At 45.6% G+C, this 23,344-nt stretch overlaps 1 protein-coding gene across 1 annotated transcript; it reads right to left on the reverse strand.

Annotated features, from left to right (window-relative positions):
- Positions 1–415: 415 nt before the first annotated feature.
- On the reverse strand, positions 416–13,069 carry LOC123396179. Its single transcript, XM_045091220.1, has 7 exons — positions 12,036–13,069; positions 11,234–11,633; positions 2,842–2,953; positions 2,105–2,578; positions 1,706–1,923; positions 1,422–1,619; positions 416–580 (listed from the first exon to the last, which is right to left on the reverse strand). The coding sequence occupies exons 1-7, from the start codon at positions 13,067–13,069 to the stop codon at positions 416–418; spliced, it is 2,601 nt and encodes an 866-aa protein (XP_044947155.1).
- Between the last annotated feature and the right edge of the window lie 10,275 nt (positions 13,070–23,344).

Below are 23,344 nucleotides of genomic sequence, written 5' to 3' on the forward strand. Positions count from 1 at the left end.
ATCTCAAGTGGTCTCTACTGGTAAATGAGATATGGAGGCACTAACCATAGCAGATCTCAAAGATGCGGAGAACCATCAAGGTTATTGCCAGGAGCATGAGCATGTGAAGATCCAGCATTATTCGATCCATTGGTCGATGGATGCTGCATGAAGTATTACATGGTTAGAATGACACCCGGACTAAGAAATGCAATAATGATCCTTGCAAATATTTTAGTTAACTAACAGTAGAATGCGGAGTAAGGGCAGAAAAATCGAAAGCGGGCATACCATACTGAGTACAATAACCCTGCAAATTATGTTAAGAGCGGTGAAGGTTAAGCACCGATAGTAAAAGACTAGATGTGTTGGATATTAAGGAATTGTGCTTGGCTATTAAGGAACTAACCGTAAACATCTGAAAGTTTTGAGTATTTTATGCCCACACCGCCTGCTGCGTCCTCTCATCAGCCAGTCGCCTCTCCTCCGCTCTCTCCATCGCCCTTTCCTCAGCTGTCAGTCGCCTCTCATCTGCTCTCTCTGCCGCCCTCTCCGCAGCCGCCCGTCGCCTCTCCACTATCAACTTCTCCTCGAGTAGGCACTATAGAATATGGCATCACAATCGCATCTTCAAATCCAACATTACGTAAGCATTACAAAAAGCATATGTAGAAGAACTTGTATAGAATACCTCCATCTCGGCCCTTGCTGGAGTCGCGCGTTCACATACAAAAGATTTTGGGAGACCTAGCCGAGCCTTGTGCTCAGCTAGAGTGCGAGTGGAGGACCTAGGGAACATGTCTCCTGCAATAGCCTCCTTGCCATGTTTCTTCCCCTCTCCAGCGATAAATAACCAACTCGTGGTCAAGGGGCTCCGGTGCCACATCATAGTCGGGCCCTCCCAACTTTGTTGCCACCTCTCTAACTTTGGTCAGCCGATTGTAGGCGGTCTGGCTGGTGTACGCAGACGATGTGTCAGACGGATCGTAAGGCGTGGCTTTTTTGAACGATGCCTTATGGGACAAAGCATAACCATGAAAAGGTTGGGCTCCTCAGCTTTGTGGTGAGCCGCCTGCAACCAAACCAACATGATTAGGAATTCATCACAAGGATTAATTGGCAACATGTATGACAAGAAAGAACTTATGTAGAACAAATCGATGGGAGGAAAGATATACCCAACGTTTCGTGAATCCCTTAAGGCTCAAGTTTCCTTGATGGTGTGGTGGATCTTTCATTGCGTTTCGCCGATTTTTGTAATCTATGTGTTTCAACGTATACTCTTTAGAACACCAGTAGTCCACAATCCGCTCCCAGCACTCGCCCTTATCGACACACCATCTAGGAGTAACCTAATTGATTATTTGCATCTCATATACGTCAAAAAGAAATTGAGTGCCAACCAGTTGAGGAAATAAAGAGGATGAACATGATTTATTTACCTTCATGTACTCCTCCTTCGTAAGAAATATTTTCGTAGCCGGTGTCTTAGTAGCCATCTTATAGCCCTTAGATGCCTTATAAGAACGGACGGCAATAATGTGCGCATCATAGAGCATATTGCGCACAAGCTTCTTACAGTGAATGTTGACATTCACTTGTGCCTCCTCCAACTTTCCATTCTCGCATCTATAGAAATCCTTCAAATACACGTGAGATCAGACGAGATTAGAAATTAACTAGCTATGTCTTACATATAAAAGTGTGAATTAAACTTAATGATTACCCAAATGTCGGCAAAGACCCGCTCGGCTTTGTTGTGAACCTCAATGTTGTTGAATGTACCAACATCCTCACAGGCTTTGTAGTGTTCCCAAGTTCGTGCTACCTCCGGAACGTTGCCCTCCCCTGGCAAAGTAACCATGCCAGAGAAATGCTCCTTAAGGAGGATCCCAATGACGCCGTTCGCGTGTCGGCACTTACCCGGCACCTCATCACCAGCTTCTGTCCAAGTGCTACATAATGAGAAGCCAAAGTTATGAGCAATTGTTGCATACAATGAAGGTAGAAAAATGGGAAGCCAAAGTTAGTTACCTTCCTCCATATGGAGTAATGCACGGCCTCTGCTCGACAGATTCCCCTCGTTTTGGGAGACTTGATGCACCACGCAAGAACACAGTCTAACCCTCAAGAACTGCAATTAAACCATCATCCTCCTCCTCGTCGTCATTAGGCACGGGGGAGTGAGACATCATCTCGTCCTCCGGCACGGGGGAGTGAGACATCATCTCGTCCTCATGCACGGGGGAGTGAGACATTGTCATGTCCTCACGCACGGGGGAGTGAGACACCAGCTCGTCCTCGGGCAAGGGGGAGTGAGACACCGGCTCGTCCTCGGGCAAGGGGGAGTGAGACACCGGCTCCTCCAACCTCACCTCCTCAGGCGGTGCCGAGGAAGGGCGGAACGGAATTGTCTTACCCTTTCCTCCACGTCCACCTTTTACTCGACCTCTTCCTCGATGAGGCTGAGCATGGGAGGGTGCCTGAGGAGGATCAGCGAGAAAACTAGTGATCAGATTTCTCGCTATCTTGAGTGGGACCTTCTCTGCCGGAGCACTAGCAGTCCTTTTCCTATGCGGTCCCACCATGCTTAACTCACCTGCAACAACAAATAGTAAAGCAATTAGTACGAATACAATAGTACAGTTCAAATAAATAAGCATAAGTTCAAAAAAAATCACAAATGAGAATTAAAAATTAAGGCGATTATAGCACAAATACAACTTTATATTTCAAACAAATAAGCAGAAGTTCAAAATATTACAAATTCAACATTACAGCATGTTCAGGGTCATGGTAAAGCAACTCGAACAGCAGCATGGGACTGTTGTGTAGGCGTAGAGAGGCAGCAGCCAGACAGACACTCGAACAGCAGCATGGGACTGTTGTCTGCACGAAGGCGCAGCAGCCAGACAGATATCGGAACAAATCTGGCCGGCCAACTGGGCTTCAAATAAATCTGGTCGGCCTGCATCTACATTGTACTAAACAGCTTGAGGAAGCTGTCAACAGAGTTTAATACGACCTAGTGGCCAACCCTTTGGTTTAATTAACTTAACCAATCCAGTTTGTGGAACGGAAATTCTTCTTTACACCAAAATCATCTGTTCTGTGTTGTTTCAGAAATGAACTCTGAATTCTGCAAGAGATTGACACGGGTGTTTGCGCTGCTAACACTACTGCAGCTTTTCTGTTTTCCTCTCTTTATTCAATCTGAAACTGAAAGCTAGTTCCTGACCGTGCCATCCCCCCCCCCCAAAATAGTTATGACATACAGTTTGTGTTTATATTAAATCTATGATCAAGCTTTAACTCCAGGATGTCTTATCTATACCACTATATAGTGTATCAGTTTTGAATGGATCCAGATCATGAATCCTGATCGTTGGTATCCTCAATCTCCCACTTGCCTATTTCATCATCGCAGGATCAGTAGAGTTGGGCCAATGGACCTAAGTCAAAATTCTATATTGAACGTTGGGTACCTCCATGGAAAAAGAAGGATATAGAGAAGAGCCAGCAGAGCCGACCTGCTCAGCCAGCTTTAAGTTTTATTCTACATCATTACGTTGACAAAGAATACCGATTTACAACTATGTTGAGTAGCTAGCTACTAGCTTATAGTCCATAATATTTACATGTAAGTATTGAGAGCTTGGATACGTGCCATCGCTCCATGCTCTCAAACTTGCAAGTGGCGTGTATTCCAATAACCACTGGTGGAAAAAGGGCCTTTGGTCGCGGTTCGCAACTGCCATTAGTCGCGGTTGCGCAACCGCGACCAAATAGGCGCGACTAAAGGCCCCCCCCTTTAGTCGCGGTTGCTTAAGAACCGCAACTAAAGGCCCGTCCACGTGGGCGCCAGGCGGCCGTCGGGGCGGAGGACCTTTAGTCGCGGTTCTTCTGCCCAACCGCGACTAAAGGCCCCCCCCCTAAACCTGTTTTCTGTTTAATTTGTATTGTTTTATTTCTTTTGTGCTTTATTTTAATTTTGAAGGAGTTTCACATATTCTACGGTACTACATACATGCATATGAATGTACAATTTCAAACAAATTTGAAATTAGAACCAAAAAGAATTCAAGAGGAATATACAATATATATTCAATATCATCGGATGACCATATACAATTTTGAACAAGTTTCCATACATAATTTAATGCATATGAAGTTCTACGTCCTCGTAATGGTGTTCTCCTTTACGATGGAGGACTTCCCTCCTGAACCATCCAGCTAGTTCCTCTTGAAGTGGTCGGAAGCGAGCTTCTGGACTAAGCATCACCCGGAGGTTATTCCGCTGAGCATTGGTATCACTCGGAACCCGCTCAGAGGTGTATCTCCGGATCATCTCACAGACATAGTATCCACATAGATTGGTCCCCGCTGGCTGAATATCCCCACCATTCTTAGCCTTTGACCTTTTGAATTCTAGCTCTTTTTTGAATTCACCGACCTTTGTATCTACGAACCGTCTCCAAACCCTACGAGGCAAAGAAAATTAAATGAACAAGAGAGTTATTAGTTACTTGATATTAGGAAATGAACGAAATAGGCCGATCGATATAGAGCGCAAATGAATGAAAATAATTACTTCTGCAGCATTCTTCTCATGCCGCCCCAAAGCTTTGGATCCATATTCAGAGAGTCGTGGACGAGACATTCTGAGGTGTCAACTTTAATTACTAGCAGAATCCAGTGGAACCTGCGGACACGATACATGCACAGTACGTCATGCATAACTCATCGATTAGCCGGCCACATATCATGCATGGAGTAAACAAAAGAGAATGTGCTCAAGACAGAAACACTCACCCAAAATGGTAAGGAAATAGAATATCACTTTTGAGTTCCTGCTTTGTAAGAAACTGCCACAGGTCTGCCTCCATGTCGGCGGGGTGATGCTCCAACACATATCCATTAACGATGTGTGGGTCAATGAACCCAACATCATGGATGTTCCTTACTCTGCATTCCTTAATCTTCATTCTGCATGTATAATAGCGGACACAACAATATAGTTACGACATATATATAGTGCAGGCAATATGAACGAGATGGGGTATAAATAAATCACTTACAGAACGTAGCAACTGATGATAGATTTGTCGAGCTCGCGCAGATTGAAAAGCTGGAACAATTCACTCAGATGAATTTGTACATAGTAATGTTTGAAGTGATGCTCATATCTAACTTCCGCATAAATATAATCTTTGGCGTTTTTATTTTTTATGTAACCCTTGTACCATTTCACCAGACCTTTCATTTGTGGAGGTAGATCCTCTTCCTGCGCAGGCTCGACGAGAGGCCCATTCTTCACATATGTAATTACTACCTCCTTCACTGGCGCCTCATCAAGGCCTAACATTTCACGAAGAGTAATACCTAAGTTGGCCGCTTGTTCTCTGGCACTCGTTACAGTCAATCCATGTGCTGCCGCAGCTGCTATGATATCGGGGTCATCCGGACCGGCGGCTTTCACTATAAGCGGGGCAATCGATTGTTTACTTTGTTCCCCGAGCTGGGCAACTCGTTTCCCGCTTTTTTTACTTTCTAATTCCGTTTTCTCGGCCTCCTCCAAGGCTTTGTTCTCCGCCCGCTCTTTCTTCTCCTTCAACATGAATGTCTGCCTACGAAGTTCACGTGCATAGTCGTCAGGCAGATTCTTCGCGGCTTGGGACGGTGTGCTCAAAAATGACTTAGCCCACTTCTTTTGCTCATCAGAAAATACTGGCTTGGGCTCGGGCTCTCTTTTCTTCTTGCAGTCCGCCTTCCATTTCTCATGATCAGCAGCCGCCCTCGCGGCAGTTTCCTCGGCACTACGTTCCCAAGGCCTTGTGGGGAGAGGCTTCGGTGATGGCTCCGGTACCTTTGTGGTCTTAGGTACATAAGGGTCCGGGTTAATAATCCAGGACTGCTTCTGCTTCTTTGCCGGAGGTGGATTGGGGGGTGGCGTCTGATCACCCGCCGGACGAGGACTGGGGGGCGGCGTCTGATCACCCGCCGGACGTTGTGGACCGGGGGGCGTCGGCTGACGTGACGGAGGTGTAGGTGAACCGTCACCACCACCACCACCACCACCACCGCCACCGCCACCACCACCACCGTAGGGGGGTGGACTTGTTGTCCTTGGCGCCTCGCCTGGAAACTTGATAAACTTCTTTTGCCATAGAATGAAATGGCGCTTGACATCTCCAAGTCTTTTCTCCCCTTCAGGTGTAGCAATGTCAATCTCCAGGTCCTCAAACCCTTGGACTATGTCCTCCACCGTGACACGAGCATAGCCATCTTGAATGGGGTTGTTGTGGTGGAGTGCTCCAGGTAAACATGGTAAAGCACTGCCGATGGCTACCTTCATGGACATGTTCCCGATAGGATAATACAGATGACATTCTTTCATCTCCTTTATATCGTCCACGGGGTAGCGAGGAGGCTCCGGTGCAGTAATTTCGACCACCAGAGGCTCCGGTGCAGTAATTTCGATCGTCGGTGCATCTGCACCAGCCGGTGGGGCCTCCGTGGAAGCCACGCTGCTTCTCCGCTGCTGGCTTCCGAGATCCGCTGGATGATCTTCATGCTGCGCCCGAACATCTCTTTCGGCTAATAGTACACTCACGGTTTTCTTCATCACATCCATTTCCGATGCCAACCGCGCCACAACATCTGCTTCCCGATCCATCTTTCTCTTACGGCTTCTGTAACCGTACGGGTCATCGTTCTGGGGGAACCCTATTTTCCACGGAATGTTCCCCATGCCTCGTACACGTCCTCCGTGTTCAGGATTCCCGAGGGCTTTTGTCAGCGCGTCGTTCTCTCTGTTGAACTTGATCTTCCCCTCTTGAGCATCCCTCATTGCGTCAATAAGGGCTTGGGTGGGTTTAATTAATTTGCCCCGGTAAACACACTCCCCTGTCTCCGGGTTCAGCGTTCCCCCATGCCCGTACCACCAGCTTTTGGCCCTTTGGTCCCATCCCTCCGTACCTGGACGGATTCCTCGCGCCCTCAGCTCGTTCTCCATCTTCTCCAACCTAGGCACCCAAATGCGATACCCTCCTGGCCCCATAATATGATTGTACTCCTTCTTAGCCGCATTTTCCTTATTTCTTTTCGATATTTGAATGAACTGCTCCGATTTCTTTTGCTTCACAAATTCTGGCCAATCATGTTTCAGTTTCTCATATTGTCCTTTGAAATCCGGAGTCTTGTTCTGCTTGACAAAGTCATGGGCTAGATTTTGCTTGAATTTCCGGAATGCGTCGGCCATCTTATGAAGAGCGAACTGTTTGACTAGCCTCCTCCTCTCCTTGTTTTCCTCAATCTTGTTACCCTCCTCATCGAATTTGTTGTATTCCGGAGGTAGAACGAAATGTTCCATAAGCTTCTTGAAGCAATCTTTTTTTGTTCTCTTATCGACAAAAGTGAAACCAGCATTTCGTGCCTTCTTTGGCTCATTCCACTCCTGGACGGTGATCGAGACGTTGTCTCTAACAACGGCTCCGCATTGGCTGACAAACTTGGTGGCGTTCTTGCGGGGCTCCAGCGGCCTGCCGGTTGCACTGTCGACAACCTCGATGGTGCATGTTTCTCCTTGTTTCATCGTCTTGGTTGCGCCACGCTTTGACGACGTACTCGATTGTTTCGACGATCCGGCCGAGGGCTAAAATAAGAAAGAGAGTCGCGCGCGTTAGTACACACATATTTATTCAAATCAGTTAGTTTGTATCACCAGAGGCTCAATGTATATATATACCTCGGCGCCGGAGGTGGTTGCTACTTCCATTTGAAGATCGTCGTTTATCGACGTTTGTTCGGCATCATCTTGCTGACGGCGCCCTTCATCTTCACCGTCAAGGTTCAGATAAGAAGAGATATCATCTTCTTCTTCTCCGGTCGGCACATATAGAATATCGCCGTTTATGATGCCGAACATATGTGCTTCACCGTCCGGATCATAGTTGTCCATAATCGGGTCAGCTCTATCGTCCGCCATTATGTCAGTCCTGAAAACATGTAGTAAAAACAAATTAATTAAGTGAAGAAGGGGGGCGGTGGCGGTGGCGGTGGCGAAAGGGCGGTGGCAAAAGGAGGGGGCGAGGAAGGGGTGGGAGAGGGTGTCGCGGTAGAGCGCGAGACGGGGCGGCAGACGACGGCGTCACGGAGAGGGAGACCCGGGACCATACTTTTTTTCTCATCACTGCCGTGTGTACTAGACTATCTTTTTTTGACTATAATTATTTAAAAACGGAGGGAGTAAATATTATGTAAGTATCTCATTATTAAAAGAGGAGTTGGTTCCGTTGCCTCTCCTACTCCCTTTGTTTTTTCGTCCCATGACTCCCTCTCTTCTTGGTTTTCTGTTGATTTTTTGATACTCACAATTGATCCCACACATAATTTAAACTACACAAATAAAGTAACTTGAAATAATCTAAAAGATAATTGATACATTCCCAAAATCATGTCCTGCAATAACTCAACCAAAATAGATAGTCTTAAACTCAACCAAAAATGGTGAACTTTTCCAAATTCGCTAATTTTTTTCAATTTAGATTGATTAATTATTTAAATTGATGATTTTTTAACTCGATGATCTTTTTTATATTCGATGAAACTTTTTATATTCGATGAAACTTTTTATATTCGATGAAACTTTTTATATTCGATGAAACTTTTAAATAGATAGTCTCTGTTCTTTTTCTTCCAAGACGTTCTTCCAAGACGAACTACCCACGGGACGTCGGGATGAGATGTTCGTTCTTGATTTCTGCGAGCCCTGTCGGCATCGATGGGCGCGGGGACGAGGGCGGCTATGAGCGCAGCGACGAGCGCAATGCTTCGAGCGGAGGGGGCAGTAGGCGGCGACAGGAAGCGAGGAAGGCGGGCGCGGCGCGGGAAAGATGAAAGGATAGGGGTGAACCCTTTAGTCGCGGGCGAGGGCGACGGCGGGCGGCGACGAGGGCGAGGGCGACGGCGGGCGGCGTCGACGAGGGCGAGGGCGACGGCGGCGGCAGGCCTTCGGCGCGCGCGGCAGAGAATCGGAGAAGACGAGAGAGATGGAGAAGACGGCGGCAGGGGAGGCGACCCGCACTTGTATTTATAGCCCCCCCCTTTAGTCGCGGTTGGGGACGCGACCCGCGACTAAAGGTACCCTTTAGTCGCGGGTCGCCTCCCCAACCGCGACTAAAGGGTTTTTGGCGGGTTTTTTGCGTTCCCGCGCCCCCCCCTTTAGTCGCGGTTGGGGAGGCGACCCGCGACTAAAGGGTAACCTTTAGTCGCGGTTTGCCAGACCAACCGCGACTAAAGGCCCCCCCCCCCAAATCTTCTTTTATTTTCAGAACCTTTTATCTTTTTCTTTTCAGAAAAATCATCATTGCTTTTATAGAAACTTCAAACATTTTATTTTCTGTTTTCTAAGCATATTTTCGTAGGAAAAATATGCATAGAGACAATACATTGAATCTGCCTAAAACGGGACAGAAAAAAGAGAATCCATTTAAAGGGAACATTGGCCACAGCCTCTCTCCCCCCCGGCCGTGACAGCGACGACAGCAGCGACGACGACGGCGGCAACTTAGAAGGCGACGACTACCAGTACAACGACGACGGCAGGAGTATGACTAAATCACTCCAAATTTCATGTATCATCAGTGGTATCTCGAATCATTCGAAAATGGACACCAAACACATCACGGGTAATATAATTCACATGATCCATTCAACAAAGTTTGGTACAATAAATTATTACACATCATTTCTTCCCTTGTGTCCCTGCTTGCTTACGATTGTGCCGTATCCATGGAGCATCCTCATCATTTAACTTAATGCTTGGGTCGGTGTTCACTTTGAAGGGCGGAATTTCAGCAAACATATTATAATCTTCTGACATGTCTGTCTTGTCCTCCACTCCCACGATGTTTCTTTTCCCTGAAAGAACAATGTGGCGCTTTGGATCATCGCATGATGTACTGATCGTTTTCTTATCTTTCCGTTTCCTCGGTTTGCTACTCATGTCCTTCACATAGAAAACCTGAGCGACATCTTTCGCTAGGACGAATGGTTCGTCAAGGTAACCAAGATTGTTGAAATCCACCATTGTCATTCCGTATTGCTGGTCCACCTTTACCCCACCTCCTGTTAGCTTGAACCATTTGCACCGGAACAAAGGGACCTTAAAGGAGGGTCCATAGTCAAGTTCCCATATCTCCTCTATGTAACCATAATATGTGACCTCTTGCCCATTCTCGGTTGCTGCATCAAAGCGGACACCACTGTTTTGGTTGGTGCTCTTTTTATCTTGGGCGATCGTGTAAAATGTATTCCCATTTATCTCGTACCCTTGGAAAGTCGTTATAGTCGAAGATGGTGTCTTGGCCAACATGTACAGCTGATCTACAACATCATTGTCATTCATTAAATGTTTTCTCAACCAACTACCGAAAGTCTCCATGTGGGCCTTCCTAATCCAGGATTCAGGCTTCCCCGGGTTGTCAGAGCGTAAAATATTCTTGTGTTTCTCAAAGTACGGAGCCACCAAGCTGGAATTGGTCAGTACAGTGTGGTGTGCTTCAGTCAGAGAATGGCCGTCCATACATATCGTTGATTTCCTTCCGATCGTGCCTTTTCCACTTAGTCTCCCCTCGTGCCGCGATCGAGGAAGACCAATCGGCTTAAGGTCAGGAACAAAGTCAACACAAAACTCAATTACCTCCTCATTTCCATAGCCCTTGGCGATGCTTCCTTCTGGCCTAGCACGGTTACGAACATATTTCTTTAATACTCCCATGAACCTCTCGAAGGGGAACATATTGTGTAGAAATACAGGACCGAGAACGAAAATCTCTTCGACTAGGTGAACCAGGAGGTGCGTCATAATATTGAAGAAGGATGGTGGGAACACCAACTCGAAACTGACAAGACATTGGATCACATCGTTCTGTAACCGTGGTAGAACTTCTGGATTGATTACCTTCTGAGAGATTGCATTGAGGAATGCACATAGCTTCACAATGGCTACTCGAACATTTTCCGGCAGGAGCCCCCTCAAAGCAATCGGAAGCAATTGCGTCATAATCACGTGGCAGTCGTGAGACTTTAGGTTTTGGAACTTTTTCTCCGCCATGTTTATTATTCCCTTTATATTGGACGAGAATCCAGACGGGACCTTCATACTGCTCAGGCATTCAAAAAAGATGACCTTCTCTTCTTTGGTCAGAGCGTAGCTGGCACGACCTTGAAACCATTCCGGATGCCGGTCATCAGGGTCTTTCAAACGTTGCTGGTCCTGCCGTGCTTCCTTTGTATCATTTGTCTTCCCATACACGCCCAAGAAGCTTAGGAGGTTCACGCAAATATTCTTCGTAACGTGCATCACGTCGATTGCAGAGCGGACTTCTAGGACTTTCCAATATTCTAGCTCCCAGAATATAGATTTCTTCTTCCACATGGCTGCGTGCCCGTCAGCTCCCTTCGGAACTGATTGTCCGCCAGGACCCTTTCCAAAGATGACTTTCAAATCCTTGACCATATCAAATAACTCAGCACCAGTGCGTTCCGCAGGCTTCGGCCGGTGATCTGCCTTGCCGTTGTAATGCTTGCCTTTCTTTCTTACTGGATGAATTTTCGAAAGAAATCGACGATGCCCAAGGTACACGTTCTTCTTACAATTTGGCAAATGTACACTTTCAGTCTCATGTAAGCAGTGCGTGCATGCATTGTATCCCTTATTTGACAGTCTCGAAAGGTTACTAAGAGCAGGCCAATCGTTGATGGTTACGAAAAACAACGCTCGTAGGTCAAATTCCTCTTCTTTGTGCTCATCCCACACACGGACACCAGGTCTGCCCCACAGCTGTAAAAGTTCATCAACTAATGGCCTTAGGTACACATCGATGTCGTTGCCGGGTTGCTTCGGACCTTGGATGAGCACTGGCATCATAATGAACTTCCGCTTCATGCACAACCAAGGAGGAAGGTTGTAGATGCATAGAGTCACGGGCCAGGTGCTATGGCTGGAGCTCTGCTCGCCAAAAGGATTCATGCCATCTGTACTTAGACCAAATCTTATGTTCCTTGCGTCAGCTGCAAAATCTTTGAACTCTCTGTCGATCTTTCTCCATTGCGTTCCATCTGCGGTGTGTCTCAACTCCCCGTCCGACTTACGGTCCTCTTTGTGCCATCGCAACAACTTGGCATGCTCTTTGTTCCTGAACAGACGTTTCAACCGTGGTATTATAGGAGCATACCACATCACCTTGGCGGGAACCCTCTTCCTGGGTTTCTCGCCCTCAACATCGTCACCAGGGTCATCGCCTCTGATCTTATAACGCAATGCAGTGCATACCGGGCATTCATTCAAATTCTCGTATTCACTGCGGTAGAGGATGCAGTCGTTGATGCATGCATGTATCTTCAGAACCTCTAAACCTAGAGGGCATACAACCTTCTTTGCTTCGTACGTACTGGCGGGCAACTCGTTATTCTTTGGAAACATATTCTTCAACATTTTCAGCAAGTTTTCAAATGCCGAGTCAGCTACACCTGCCTGTGCCTTCCATTTCAGCAAATCCAGTGTGCAGCCCAGCTTTTTCAGACCATCATCGCATCCGGGGTACAGCGACTTTCTGTGATCCTCTAACATGCGATCCAAATTCTCCCTCTCCTTTTCAGTTTCGCAGCGTCTCCGTGCATCAGCAATGGTCCGACCAAGATCATCAACGGTCTCATCACGTGCCTCTTCTTCACCTTCACCTTCCCCTTCACCTTCCCCTTCACCTTCAGCATCCTCCATGAAAGTATCACCGAAATGAGCAAGATAGCTTTCATCCATGAAATCATCCCCTTCTTCATCTTCTTCCATTATAACCCCTCTTTCTCCATGCTTGGTCCAACAATTATAGCTTGGCATGAAACCGTGCCGAAGCAGGTGCAGGTGAACTTCTCTTGAGGAAGAGTAACCCTTCTGATTCTTACAGTCAACACATGGACAAATAACAAAACCCTTCTGCTTGTTCGCATTAGCCACTACGAGGAAATCTTTCAAACCCGTAGTGAACTCGCGGGAGAGTCGGTTACCGTACATCCATTGCCGATTCATCTGCATTATTATAATATAAAATATATAATTAACCATCATGCATTTGTTAAACTAACTAGCTATAAACAATAGAAATTAAACAATGAACAACACACATGCATATATATTTTATCAATGACACACATGCATGAAAGGTTCAAGTTGCTAACCGCGATCGAGGAGGAAAAAATAAATGAGGAACCTCAAGTGTGGCTCCAACACTTCATATCATGTTTGTTTCACGCTCTTGGGGCATTTCATCAAACACCTTGTGTGCATAAGAGGAACCAAAAGCAAACCTACACCCCCTTGTGAAGCTTGTGAAGAGAAGTGGCACCAAATGGCTAAGTGAGTGTGCTGAACTGGTATCTATAGGGGAGGAGATTTAGTCGCGGTTGGCATGGCAAACCGCGACTAAAGGCCTTTGGGCACCTTTAGTCGCGGTTGGCATGGCAAACCGCGACTAAAGCCCCTCACGTGCACCAGCTGGCCACCGAGCGCCCTGGCCCAGGCCTTTGGTCGCGGTTCGTCTGCCGAACCGCGACTAAAGAAATCATTAGTCGCGGTTCCTACAGTGTCGCGACTTATGGGGCTGGACGGAAGCCTCTTTTTCTACCAGTGAACTATTTGCCTATGTATGAATCCTAGTAGGGATGTGACATTGACATAGTGCATAATATTAGAAATTTTCAATCATATGCATGAATATATGCATTATATTCATCTACGTGTCATCTCTCTAATGACTCCATAGTAAGGAGCTAGCCAAATACATGGCGTAACAAAGCAGTATCATGAGTAGTGGTATGGTCATGGAATTTTTTGTTTTGCGGGGTTGTGGAAATTTCTGGTGCGCTCCACAGAGAAATCACCCCCGCAGGACCAAAATAATAGCAATACCTTCGGTCTGAGTTTCTGGAGATGCAATGGGCACTTGATCCAACCTGCTCCATAGTCCAAATCAATCACGTTAGTTGTTGCATCTCTTTTAACGATTTACTTCAGTTTGTACTAACCCCTGCTTCAACATGGATAGTGGGACATCAGCCGGGGAGGGCACTGGCGGTGCTGGAGGGAGGCTCGACCGGTGGTCGCCATGTCGCGCAAATGGACGACAGCGGCCGGGGAGGGTACCGGCGGCGTCAGCCGGGGAGGGCACTGGCGGGAGGCCCGACCGGAGGTGTGGTGGAGGGAGGCCCGACCGGAGGTGGCCTACCCTCCCGCCATGTCGTGCAGACGGACGAGGGTGGCCGGCGAGGGCACCGGCGGCGGCGGCCAGGGAGGGCACGGGCGATGGCGGCTGTGAATCCTAGATATTTTCACCAGATGGAGGGAACCACGAGTCGCGAGAGGGAGGGGCTCGTGCGCTCGTTGGTTTTTTTATCTGGTGCGTTCTTTTACCACTCGCGGGAGGTAGGCCACCTATGTTTTTAGTCTTTGCCGTCTTCATAACGACGTACCTGACGGCAAAGCCTAATTTTTGCAGTCTTCTCTTACTAATCCAAGACGGCAGAACTGCCTGCCGTTTGGGTCAGTTAACAGGAACGTGGACATCTTTGTTTGCCGTCATCCATAGCATAAGTAGACATCAAAAATCCTGCCTTTGTCGTCATCTACCCATATAGTTGACGGCAAAACTATTTTTGCCGTGTGGTTTTTTTTGCCGTGTGCTTTTCATGATTTTTGGCGATAGTAGCTCCTTGCCATCTGCCCATGACGGCAAACTTCCCGTTTGCCGTCTGCCCCGACGATTTGCTGACGGCAAAGATTATACCTATCATCAAAATAGCTGATTCCTGTAGTGTAATTTAGTGCCTGCAAAGAATACCTTGCTGAAAACCACTTGTCATTTCCTTCTGCTCCTCGTTGGGTTCGACACTCTTACTTATCGAAAGGACTACGATAGATCCCCTACACTTGTGGGTCATCAGGCGCCAGCCCATGGACCGGATAGTTGATTACTTCGTATGAAGGAACAAAGGCACCAAGGATTGGCGTGTACTCCAAGCTAGGAACGACTAGGTCAGCTCATCTATTCCTGAATATAGTCAGTATCTTGTAAACCTTGGGGTCCCTGGTGTCTATATAAACCAGAGACCCCTATCCGTGTGGAGGAGGCTGAATCATCTAGGGTTTAGCATATACGATCTCGAGGTAGGTAGATCTACTCTGTAATCATCTTTTTCAATGCAATCAAGAAGGACGTAGGGTACCTCCATAGGAGGACCCGAACCTGGCAAAACCATTGTCTCCCCCTCTTCCTGCAACCCATCGATCCAAGCTCCACAGTTTGGGATCTCCTACCCGAGATCTACAGGTTTTGACACTCACATTGGTGCTTTCATTGAGAGTTCCACTGTAGGATCGCAAAAAGGTTCGATGGTACGTCTGGTGATCAGCGAGGAGGCCCGTAATAGGGACTTGTTCGTCCCCGGAGAAAACTTCACATTCAGAAGTATTGTTTTGCACACCAATCCTGCCAGCCACGTCGGTTATATCGGAAACTTCCCCCCTAGTCAGGAAGTCAGGTTCGGGAGCCTAGAGTTTAGCATCCACCCCCGAGTAGACCTTGTGATAACTTGGCTTTCTATTCAACTGAAGGAGCGCGCGGACCTCGAAATTTTGTCCTCCTACACCGCGAATCTAATCATCAAGACAAAACTCATCCCTGATCCGGCCTTCAAGCCTGACAGGCTCGGGGCCTCTGAACTCGCTTGAGCCCAGATCTCCCCAAAGGCGATCTCATGTACTGTCGAGGGATTAGGGATACCAATAGCTCCCGAGCATCCAGGTGGCGCAACAGCCGCTGAAACCTCAACACTGCACATAATCGTCGACTAGATCCATGTCTGGGCATGTCCAACGATCAGGGCACGATCTATGATCGGATCGGGATTAGACCTAACGACAGGGAAATCCACATCCCACCCATCGCGCATCTGGTCACTACCATCGAACGCCTAGTCGAGAACTCCTTATACCGACCATCGGAACTAAGAATCGTACTTGTTCGAGTCGCCGACAAATTCGACAACCCAGAGCTTCCATCCATGTCCGGGTACAACTCAAGGCCGATGGCTGGTTCAGGATGCAGCCCCTTCATGGACGCGGCGACCGAACTCTCAAGGGCATAGTCAACGGGAATCTAAAATTTAAGCCCACCTGCCACCCAACCTCAACATCCCATGAAAGCAGGGTCTGGCTCCAACCCGTGCACGGTCACTAAAATACCAGGCGAGTGAGTGTACCACTTTTGGGCAAGGTTCCTCGTCCTGCAAAAGAAGGAAGGAAGCCGCGACCATGAGATAATAAGTGCCTTTCAAACACATTGACGGGACGAGGGCATTCTCAACGCCCTAACCCGTTGCCGGGTTCAAACCTTCGCGGAGCTGTCAAACATGATACTCAAATACAATGCCATGGAAAGCACCTAGCAAATGCAAAATATGTGCATCGAGGAAAATTAAATCGAGCATGCTAGGCCAATTCAGATGAGGAAGTCACCTCCGTTTACGGGACAAGCTACCTCCGAGCATGCGGAAAAGAGGAATAAGTCAAAATCAAGAGACAAGTCGATCCTCTACACAGACTACTAAACATGCCATGCCCCATACACTTTGTCCCTCCAGACACATTTTCCACACATAACCTTCGTTCCTGTTAGGTTGTCCGGCATGTCGCCAAAAGTGGGGAAGTAATCCTCCATACATCAAGACACAAAGAGCATGGGGCACTACCGAGCAATAGTGCGGAGATCCTAACAATCTAAGAAACATTCTCCTCGGAAAATCGGCGAAAGAGAGCCTTTCCAGAGCTCAATCAAATCAACCATGTAGTGGACACAAACCCCTGGACAAATATACCTATCTCCTTCAACCAAGATGATGAGACGGTAATGAACACTGGACGGGCACCTGCCGCCTTAATTCTGAACCCCATCGTAGACGGCTTCAGATTGAGCAAAGTACTCATGGACAGGGGCAGCGGCCTTAACCTCATTTATGAGGACACGCTGGATAAAAGGTAGTTCAACCGATCTCGGATCAGGCAAAGCTCAACCACCTTCTGAGGCATAGTCCCCGGCAAAGAAGCACGCTGCATAGGATGCATTACACTCGACGTCTTATTCAGTACCCCCGATAACTACCGATCTGACGAGCTCCTGTTCCACATCCTGCCATTCCACAGTGGCTACTGTTGACGTGCAACTATTCCTGACTTGATGCCTCCACGGCAACGGAGCCGGAAAAGAGCTCGTCCTAGTTGCTCAAAAATTAGAAATTTCCTTGCAATGGCCCACCAGCGCGTGGGATCACGGCAGTTTTCGAGGGTAGAGTATTCAACCCAAATTTGTTGGTTCGTGCGATGGGAAGTGAAAGAATATTCTCAAGTATTGGCAGCTGAATGTGTCAGATTCAACCACACCTGAAAGATTAGTGTCTGCAAGCAAAGTGCCAACAGCAAAGTAATATGATAACAACAGTGCCAGAAACGATCTGGTGACAAGGCAGACTATTCCAAATTGTGGTATCAATGGCACTAGTAAGTTGCCCATAGACGGGAAATAGTCTTTTGCCAGCAACAGCGCTAGAAAAAGTATTGTAGCAGGTAATAACAGTGTAACGAGTAATAGAAGTGGCAAGGAACAGCAGTAGTGACAGCAGTAGCAAGACAAAGCAAGTAACAGTGGCATCAAGTAACAGTAGCAGCAATAGTAGTAACAGCAGCAGAGCAAAACAAGTAACAGCAGCAATGGGACAAACTCGTAGGCATTGGGTCGCTGATTTGTTTGGATGACATTCATCATGCAACAGTTATAACACGGAGAGATATGTGGCTAGCTCCCCTTCGTCAATGTGATGTAGGCATGCATTCCGTGTGTCGTCATACGTGCTTAGGGAAAATAACTTGCATGACATCTATTGCCCATCCCTCCCATGGCAGCGGGGTCCAAAAGGATACTACAGGATATTAAGGTTCTCCTTTTAATAAAGAACCGAACCAACGCATTAGAACTTGGTGAACACATGAACTCCTCAAACTATGGTCATCACCGGGAGTGGTTCCGGTTATTGTCACTCCGGGGTTGCCGAGTCATAACACATAGTAGGTAACTACAACTTGCAAGATCGGATCTAAAAAACACATATATTGGTGACAACACAATAATTTCAGATCTGAAATTATGGCACTCGATCCCCAGTGACAAACATTAAGCATGGCAAAGTAGTAGCAACATCAATCTCAGAACATAGTGGATACATTACAAGGAATATGCTAGTACACGACGCTATTTTTTCGTCGCTACATCATCACGGTTTTTCATTTACGACGATCGCATGACGAAAAACCAAGCGTCGAAAACGGAGCGTCACAAATGAACAGCAACGACGTTTTGGTCAAAATCGTCGTAACTTTACGACGATTCCTGGATTGTCGTAACCTTTACGACGATCCTAAATCATTGCTGACAATCAAACCCAGTCCTACGTGGCAGTCCTACGTGGCAAAATTACGACGAAATCAAAACGTCATGGCTGAAATCAGCCCAACCCAATTCAATTGATCACATGGGCTCGTTTTATTTTTTTTGGGCTTTCTTATTGGGCTTCTTTTGGGCCTTGGCCTATTTTCAGCCACTTTAGTTTTATTTTCAAATTTTTTTATCATTCTAATTTGGGCTTCTTTTGGGCCTTGGCCTTTTCATGCCCAAATACATTTGATCCATTTTCAGTTTTGGCCTTTTTTCATTTTTTAATTCAGCAACTTTTTTTTCTTTGATGTCCAAATAAATCTGAGCCCATACAGATTCGAAGCTCATACACATAAATCTGAGCCCATGGAACTTTGAAGCCCATTCACAGATTCTAAAACATCTCAGCCCACATCACAAAGTATCAAGCACAACCAAAATCTGATATTATATAGCCCACATCACAAAGTATGTAGCACAACCAAAAATTTCAGCCCACACCAAAAATAGCATAGCACATACAGATCCTAAATCTGAGCCCATACAGATCCTAAATATGTAGCACAAGAACTGCTACGAAAATCTGAGCACAACCAAAATAAATTTCAGCCTACACCATAGTTATCAAGTGCACAAGAACTGCTATGAAAATCTAGTTCTAAAACCAACTAGTTTCCTGTTTTGGCTCCAAGCAACGCCATGAGCTGAGCATACTTCGCATCATTTTCTTCCTCCTTCTGGAGCAGCAGCTCATAGGACTTGTCACGTTCAGCTTGTGCAGCTTCAGCTTCTGCTGCCTTCCTCTTCATAGCATCCATCTCTTCAAGCAATACTTCACTTCTTTGACGCGACATCTCGAGCTGCTCTTGTAGATCCAGCACACGAGCATTGACAGCAGCATTTGACTTGCTGGACTTGTCAGTAGAGTTTGGCTATAGACCAACATTCTTCAAGAATTTGCTTGATGGGCGATGCTTGGTCAGAACTTCCGCAACAACTGAAACAGAAGACTTTCGCTCTTCGCCTTCTTGTACAGGAGCAGTCATCTTCTCTTCCATCTCAGATTGAAAGATAATGAATGCATTGAGAAACAGTTTAAATCCATGAGAAAGAAAGCAAAATAAGCGCCCAATAATGAGGAAAGCAGACATAATGAAACCAGATTTCTGTTTCATGTTAATAGAACCAGTAGAGTTTGGCAATACCATCTCCCAATAAGATAGGAATAAGTTTCTGGTTTCATGTTAATACAACCAGGGAGAGGAAACTACTTATACATAAATTACATACAAAACCTAATGAAACCAGAAACTACATAAAACCAGAAACTAATGAAATAATGAAACTACATACAGAAACTACTTATGCAGAAATTAATGAAGAATACAGAAACTACATACAGAAACTACTTATACAGAAATTAATACAGAAACTACTTATACAGAAACTACATACAGAAACTACTATTTTACTGGTTGTTATTTTGGACTCAGCAAACTACATGTATAAGCATGTATCAGCACATAGCAGGATAATAATACAAAGTCAAACAGGCATTTTACTGGTTGTTACAATAAAATGCTTGACACAAAAGGAGCTGATGCATATACTACTTATAGTGGCTCATCCAGAAACAAATCCATGTTTTTCACTCCTAGAAGATACAACGGTATAGCACATGAGGCCAGAAACAAATCCAAGGAAGATTACTTACTATAGCAACTTGAACATCCTCTGAGAATCCATGTTTGGTGCTGTTGTGTGTCGCCTTGAAAATGTCCAATGCAGATAACACTTCACCCATTCTTTGCTCTTGCTGAAATGTTTTTCAACAACAACCCAACCATTAGCTTTTGCAACAAATTGATGCTTATGTCTAAAGGAAAACAACTAAAGGAACAATAGTGTTGGATCTTACAGTTGCATGCACATGAGCAACATAGCATCTTGAACCAGTTTTCTGCACAAACTTGACTTTTGTTCGATTAACCTTGTTATTGGCACATGTCTCCTACATATGTGCACATCAGATCATCACTTCCATACAATAAAGCAAATCACACAGTTTGCATGGGCAAGGTAAAGCAACAGTCAAGCATTTACATACCTTGTGTCTTGGAGTTGACCACAGCTCGACCAGCCTTTGCCATTCAGTATCCGTTATGTCAGAAACAGGGGACTTGATGCTAACCTTGCTTGCTTGGACATTGTCAAAGTACTCCTTCTTGACATGATGGCATCTGTTCCTCAACGAATTCTTCAAGGTATCAGTGCATGCATACTCAATGACACTTGATTCCGTGTCCATCTCAAAATTTTCCTACAAAGGCAGCAAACAAGATGAGTACCAAGATTAACCATCATATGAGATGTATAATAACAGGGAATAAAGACCACATTCACCAACAAGATAGTTAGCTTACAGATACTTTTCCTATATAATTCTGCACAAGACTTGGGTTCTTTTTATACTCCTTGAAGTGAGGAAGCAGCGGCATATGAGCTCTCGCAATGAGGCCACCCTCAGATGCTAGCTTCGCAGCCTGCACGGGCTTCTCCGGACGCCTCATCCCTTCAGCGATTTCAATTCTCACCTTTGCTCCCATTGCACGTGTCAACTTTTCTAGCCCTTTGCCATTCCTAGAACTCTTGACCACATCAACAGCGCCTGAAAAGGATACATTCAAACATTAGTCAAGACTAGTAGTCACCCATACATGCATTGCTTACATTTAGAAAATGAACTAGTAAGAAAAGAAAACTAGATGAACATGCCTTCATCACCCATTGGTTGCTTAGGTTCTATAGAAAGGACTGTCAAGTTCAACTCATGGCCATGATTGCTGACCACAGAAGGTGCAATGGGGCTGAGGTTCATGCACATCCTGCTTCCTTCTTCCATGAATGCTAACTCATCATCAGTTCGCAGTGGTCCTTGACCCTTGTGTAGCACGCTCTTGTCAACATCCTCCCTTACTTTCTGCCTAGTGAGTCTAGCCAGAACTGGTTCACCATCAGGTGTCAGAAGCCTCTTTGATCCTTCTGTGAGTCTAGCCACATCTGGTTCATCATCAGGTGTCAGAAGCCTCTTTGATCCTTCTGTAGATAGAGCTAACACCCTTCCTGGAGCCATAGAGTAGATGTTTCTGAAACTTTCCTCCTGTTTCTGTTAGCACACTTCTTCTTCCTAGAAACCTGCAGGGTGTCGTATAAAAGGCAAGGACGGCAGAATTAGATCACAAGAAAAATTTGCAATGTACGAAAAAAGAAAGCACACAACATACAACTCCCACCCCAAACAAGATAGAGTTTGCACCTTTCCTTTCTTCTTCACTAATTTGTCATCAACTTCCTCTCCCTCAATAACTTCATCATCTTTAGGGTTGTAGTCTGAGCTTCCATCTTGTGTTATGGCAGATGCCAATTCATCACAAGTAGCTGCACTACCGTCTTCACATGCATTTGACTTCCTAATCATTGATACTATCGCACCAAGACCTAGAGATTGGAACATGCGGTTGTTCCTCATCATAGTTCTAGCCCTAATCTTCTCGACCTCAGTCAGGGGTTCTTCTTTACATGAATAAGAAAACATAACCATTAGATGAATGGTTGAAATGCATAGGGAAGCAAGACAACTCAAACAACTAAGGTATCCTATAAGATCTTAGTTTTATTTATTCCTAGTACATTAATGGCACAAGCAAAATATAAACCAATTGTTTGGACTAAAACAATACATTTCAATTACCAGATTATAAGCATGAGCTAGGCACATTTCTATAGTTAGTACATAGACACACCCAGGCGCATAATACTATATTTTGTGTGAAACTTACAAACAAACAGTATTGCACCCAATGTCCCATGCATCCTGGTAGCTTAACACGGCTGATAATACAAGCGATAAAATAAGTAGCAAGTTGTATACCAGACGACGGCTGCTTCGTCCTTGTCATGGCTGATCTTGAGGGGTTGTAGGTTGATCTCGAGGGGTTGTATATGTGCTGATTGTGCTGATGGTACCAAGTTGCCCTAATAGCTTGCAAAACAGAATGAACACGAATGAGATACAATGGGGATAAAGTAGAATGATCCTCCAATGAACTAATATTTTATCAATCAATTTCAGGAACAAAACCACCATAAACAGGGCCAAGAACTCAACAGATTCAATTAATATCTAGGAAGAAGCACGTATATAACAAGCTTATACAACAGGGCCAATCAAGCTTGATGCAATAACAGGCTAGTGATGCCGTACAAAATATAGATTAAAGTAAAAGATGAGTTACTAACAATAGACTTTTTACATTAATAGTTAATAACAAACCAACAACCATATACACTTTCTTTAGATTAACTAAAACTACCAGCCTACCAGCCACATGACCACTTGCTTCAGATCCACAATTGTGTTCAGATCGACAAGAATTAGTAGATGCACAAATTAAAACCTACAACAAACAAATTACTCCCAGGATTTTATTATTTACAAGGTGATGAGCACTGGCAATGAGCACTACCATATACAGCATAGACTACCATATAAGTTCCCAACTTTACATAAGTGTTCCACACCATAAATTTTACAGAATCACAAGTAGAAGAAATTAGGGAAGCGAGATAACCACAATATCACACGGTCACAGCATCTTGACTCCAAAACTTGGCACCTGCAATGGAATAAGAAATATTACTAAGTACCCAGCTGCAAAATGTCCACAAACAATTTGTTTAAGCATTATTATTAAGCATTCAGGGAATAAAATGGCTGGCATTTGGAATGAAATACTTAACCCTGCTTTCATATCTATTTATGT

This window comes from Hordeum vulgare, chromosome 1H (assembly GCF_904849725.1).
Source record: "Hordeum vulgare subsp. vulgare chromosome 1H, MorexV3_pseudomolecules_assembly, whole genome shotgun sequence".
Taxonomy (NCBI): Eukaryota; Viridiplantae; Streptophyta; class Magnoliopsida; order Poales; family Poaceae; genus Hordeum; species Hordeum vulgare.

Coding starts and splice junctions, on each gene's coding strand:
- LOC123396179 (XM_045091220.1), bottom strand. CDS start 13,069: ATGAATCGGCAATGGATGTACGGTAACCGACTCTCCCGCGAGTTCACT. Junction 11,634..12,035: donor GCTGACGCAAGGAACATAAG/ATTTGGTCTAAG, acceptor GCCAAATTGTAA/GAAGAACGTGTACCTTGGGC. Junction 581..1,421: donor CGAAGGAGGAGTACATGAAG/GTAAATAAATCA, acceptor CATATTCTATAG/TGCCTACTCGAGGAGAAGTT.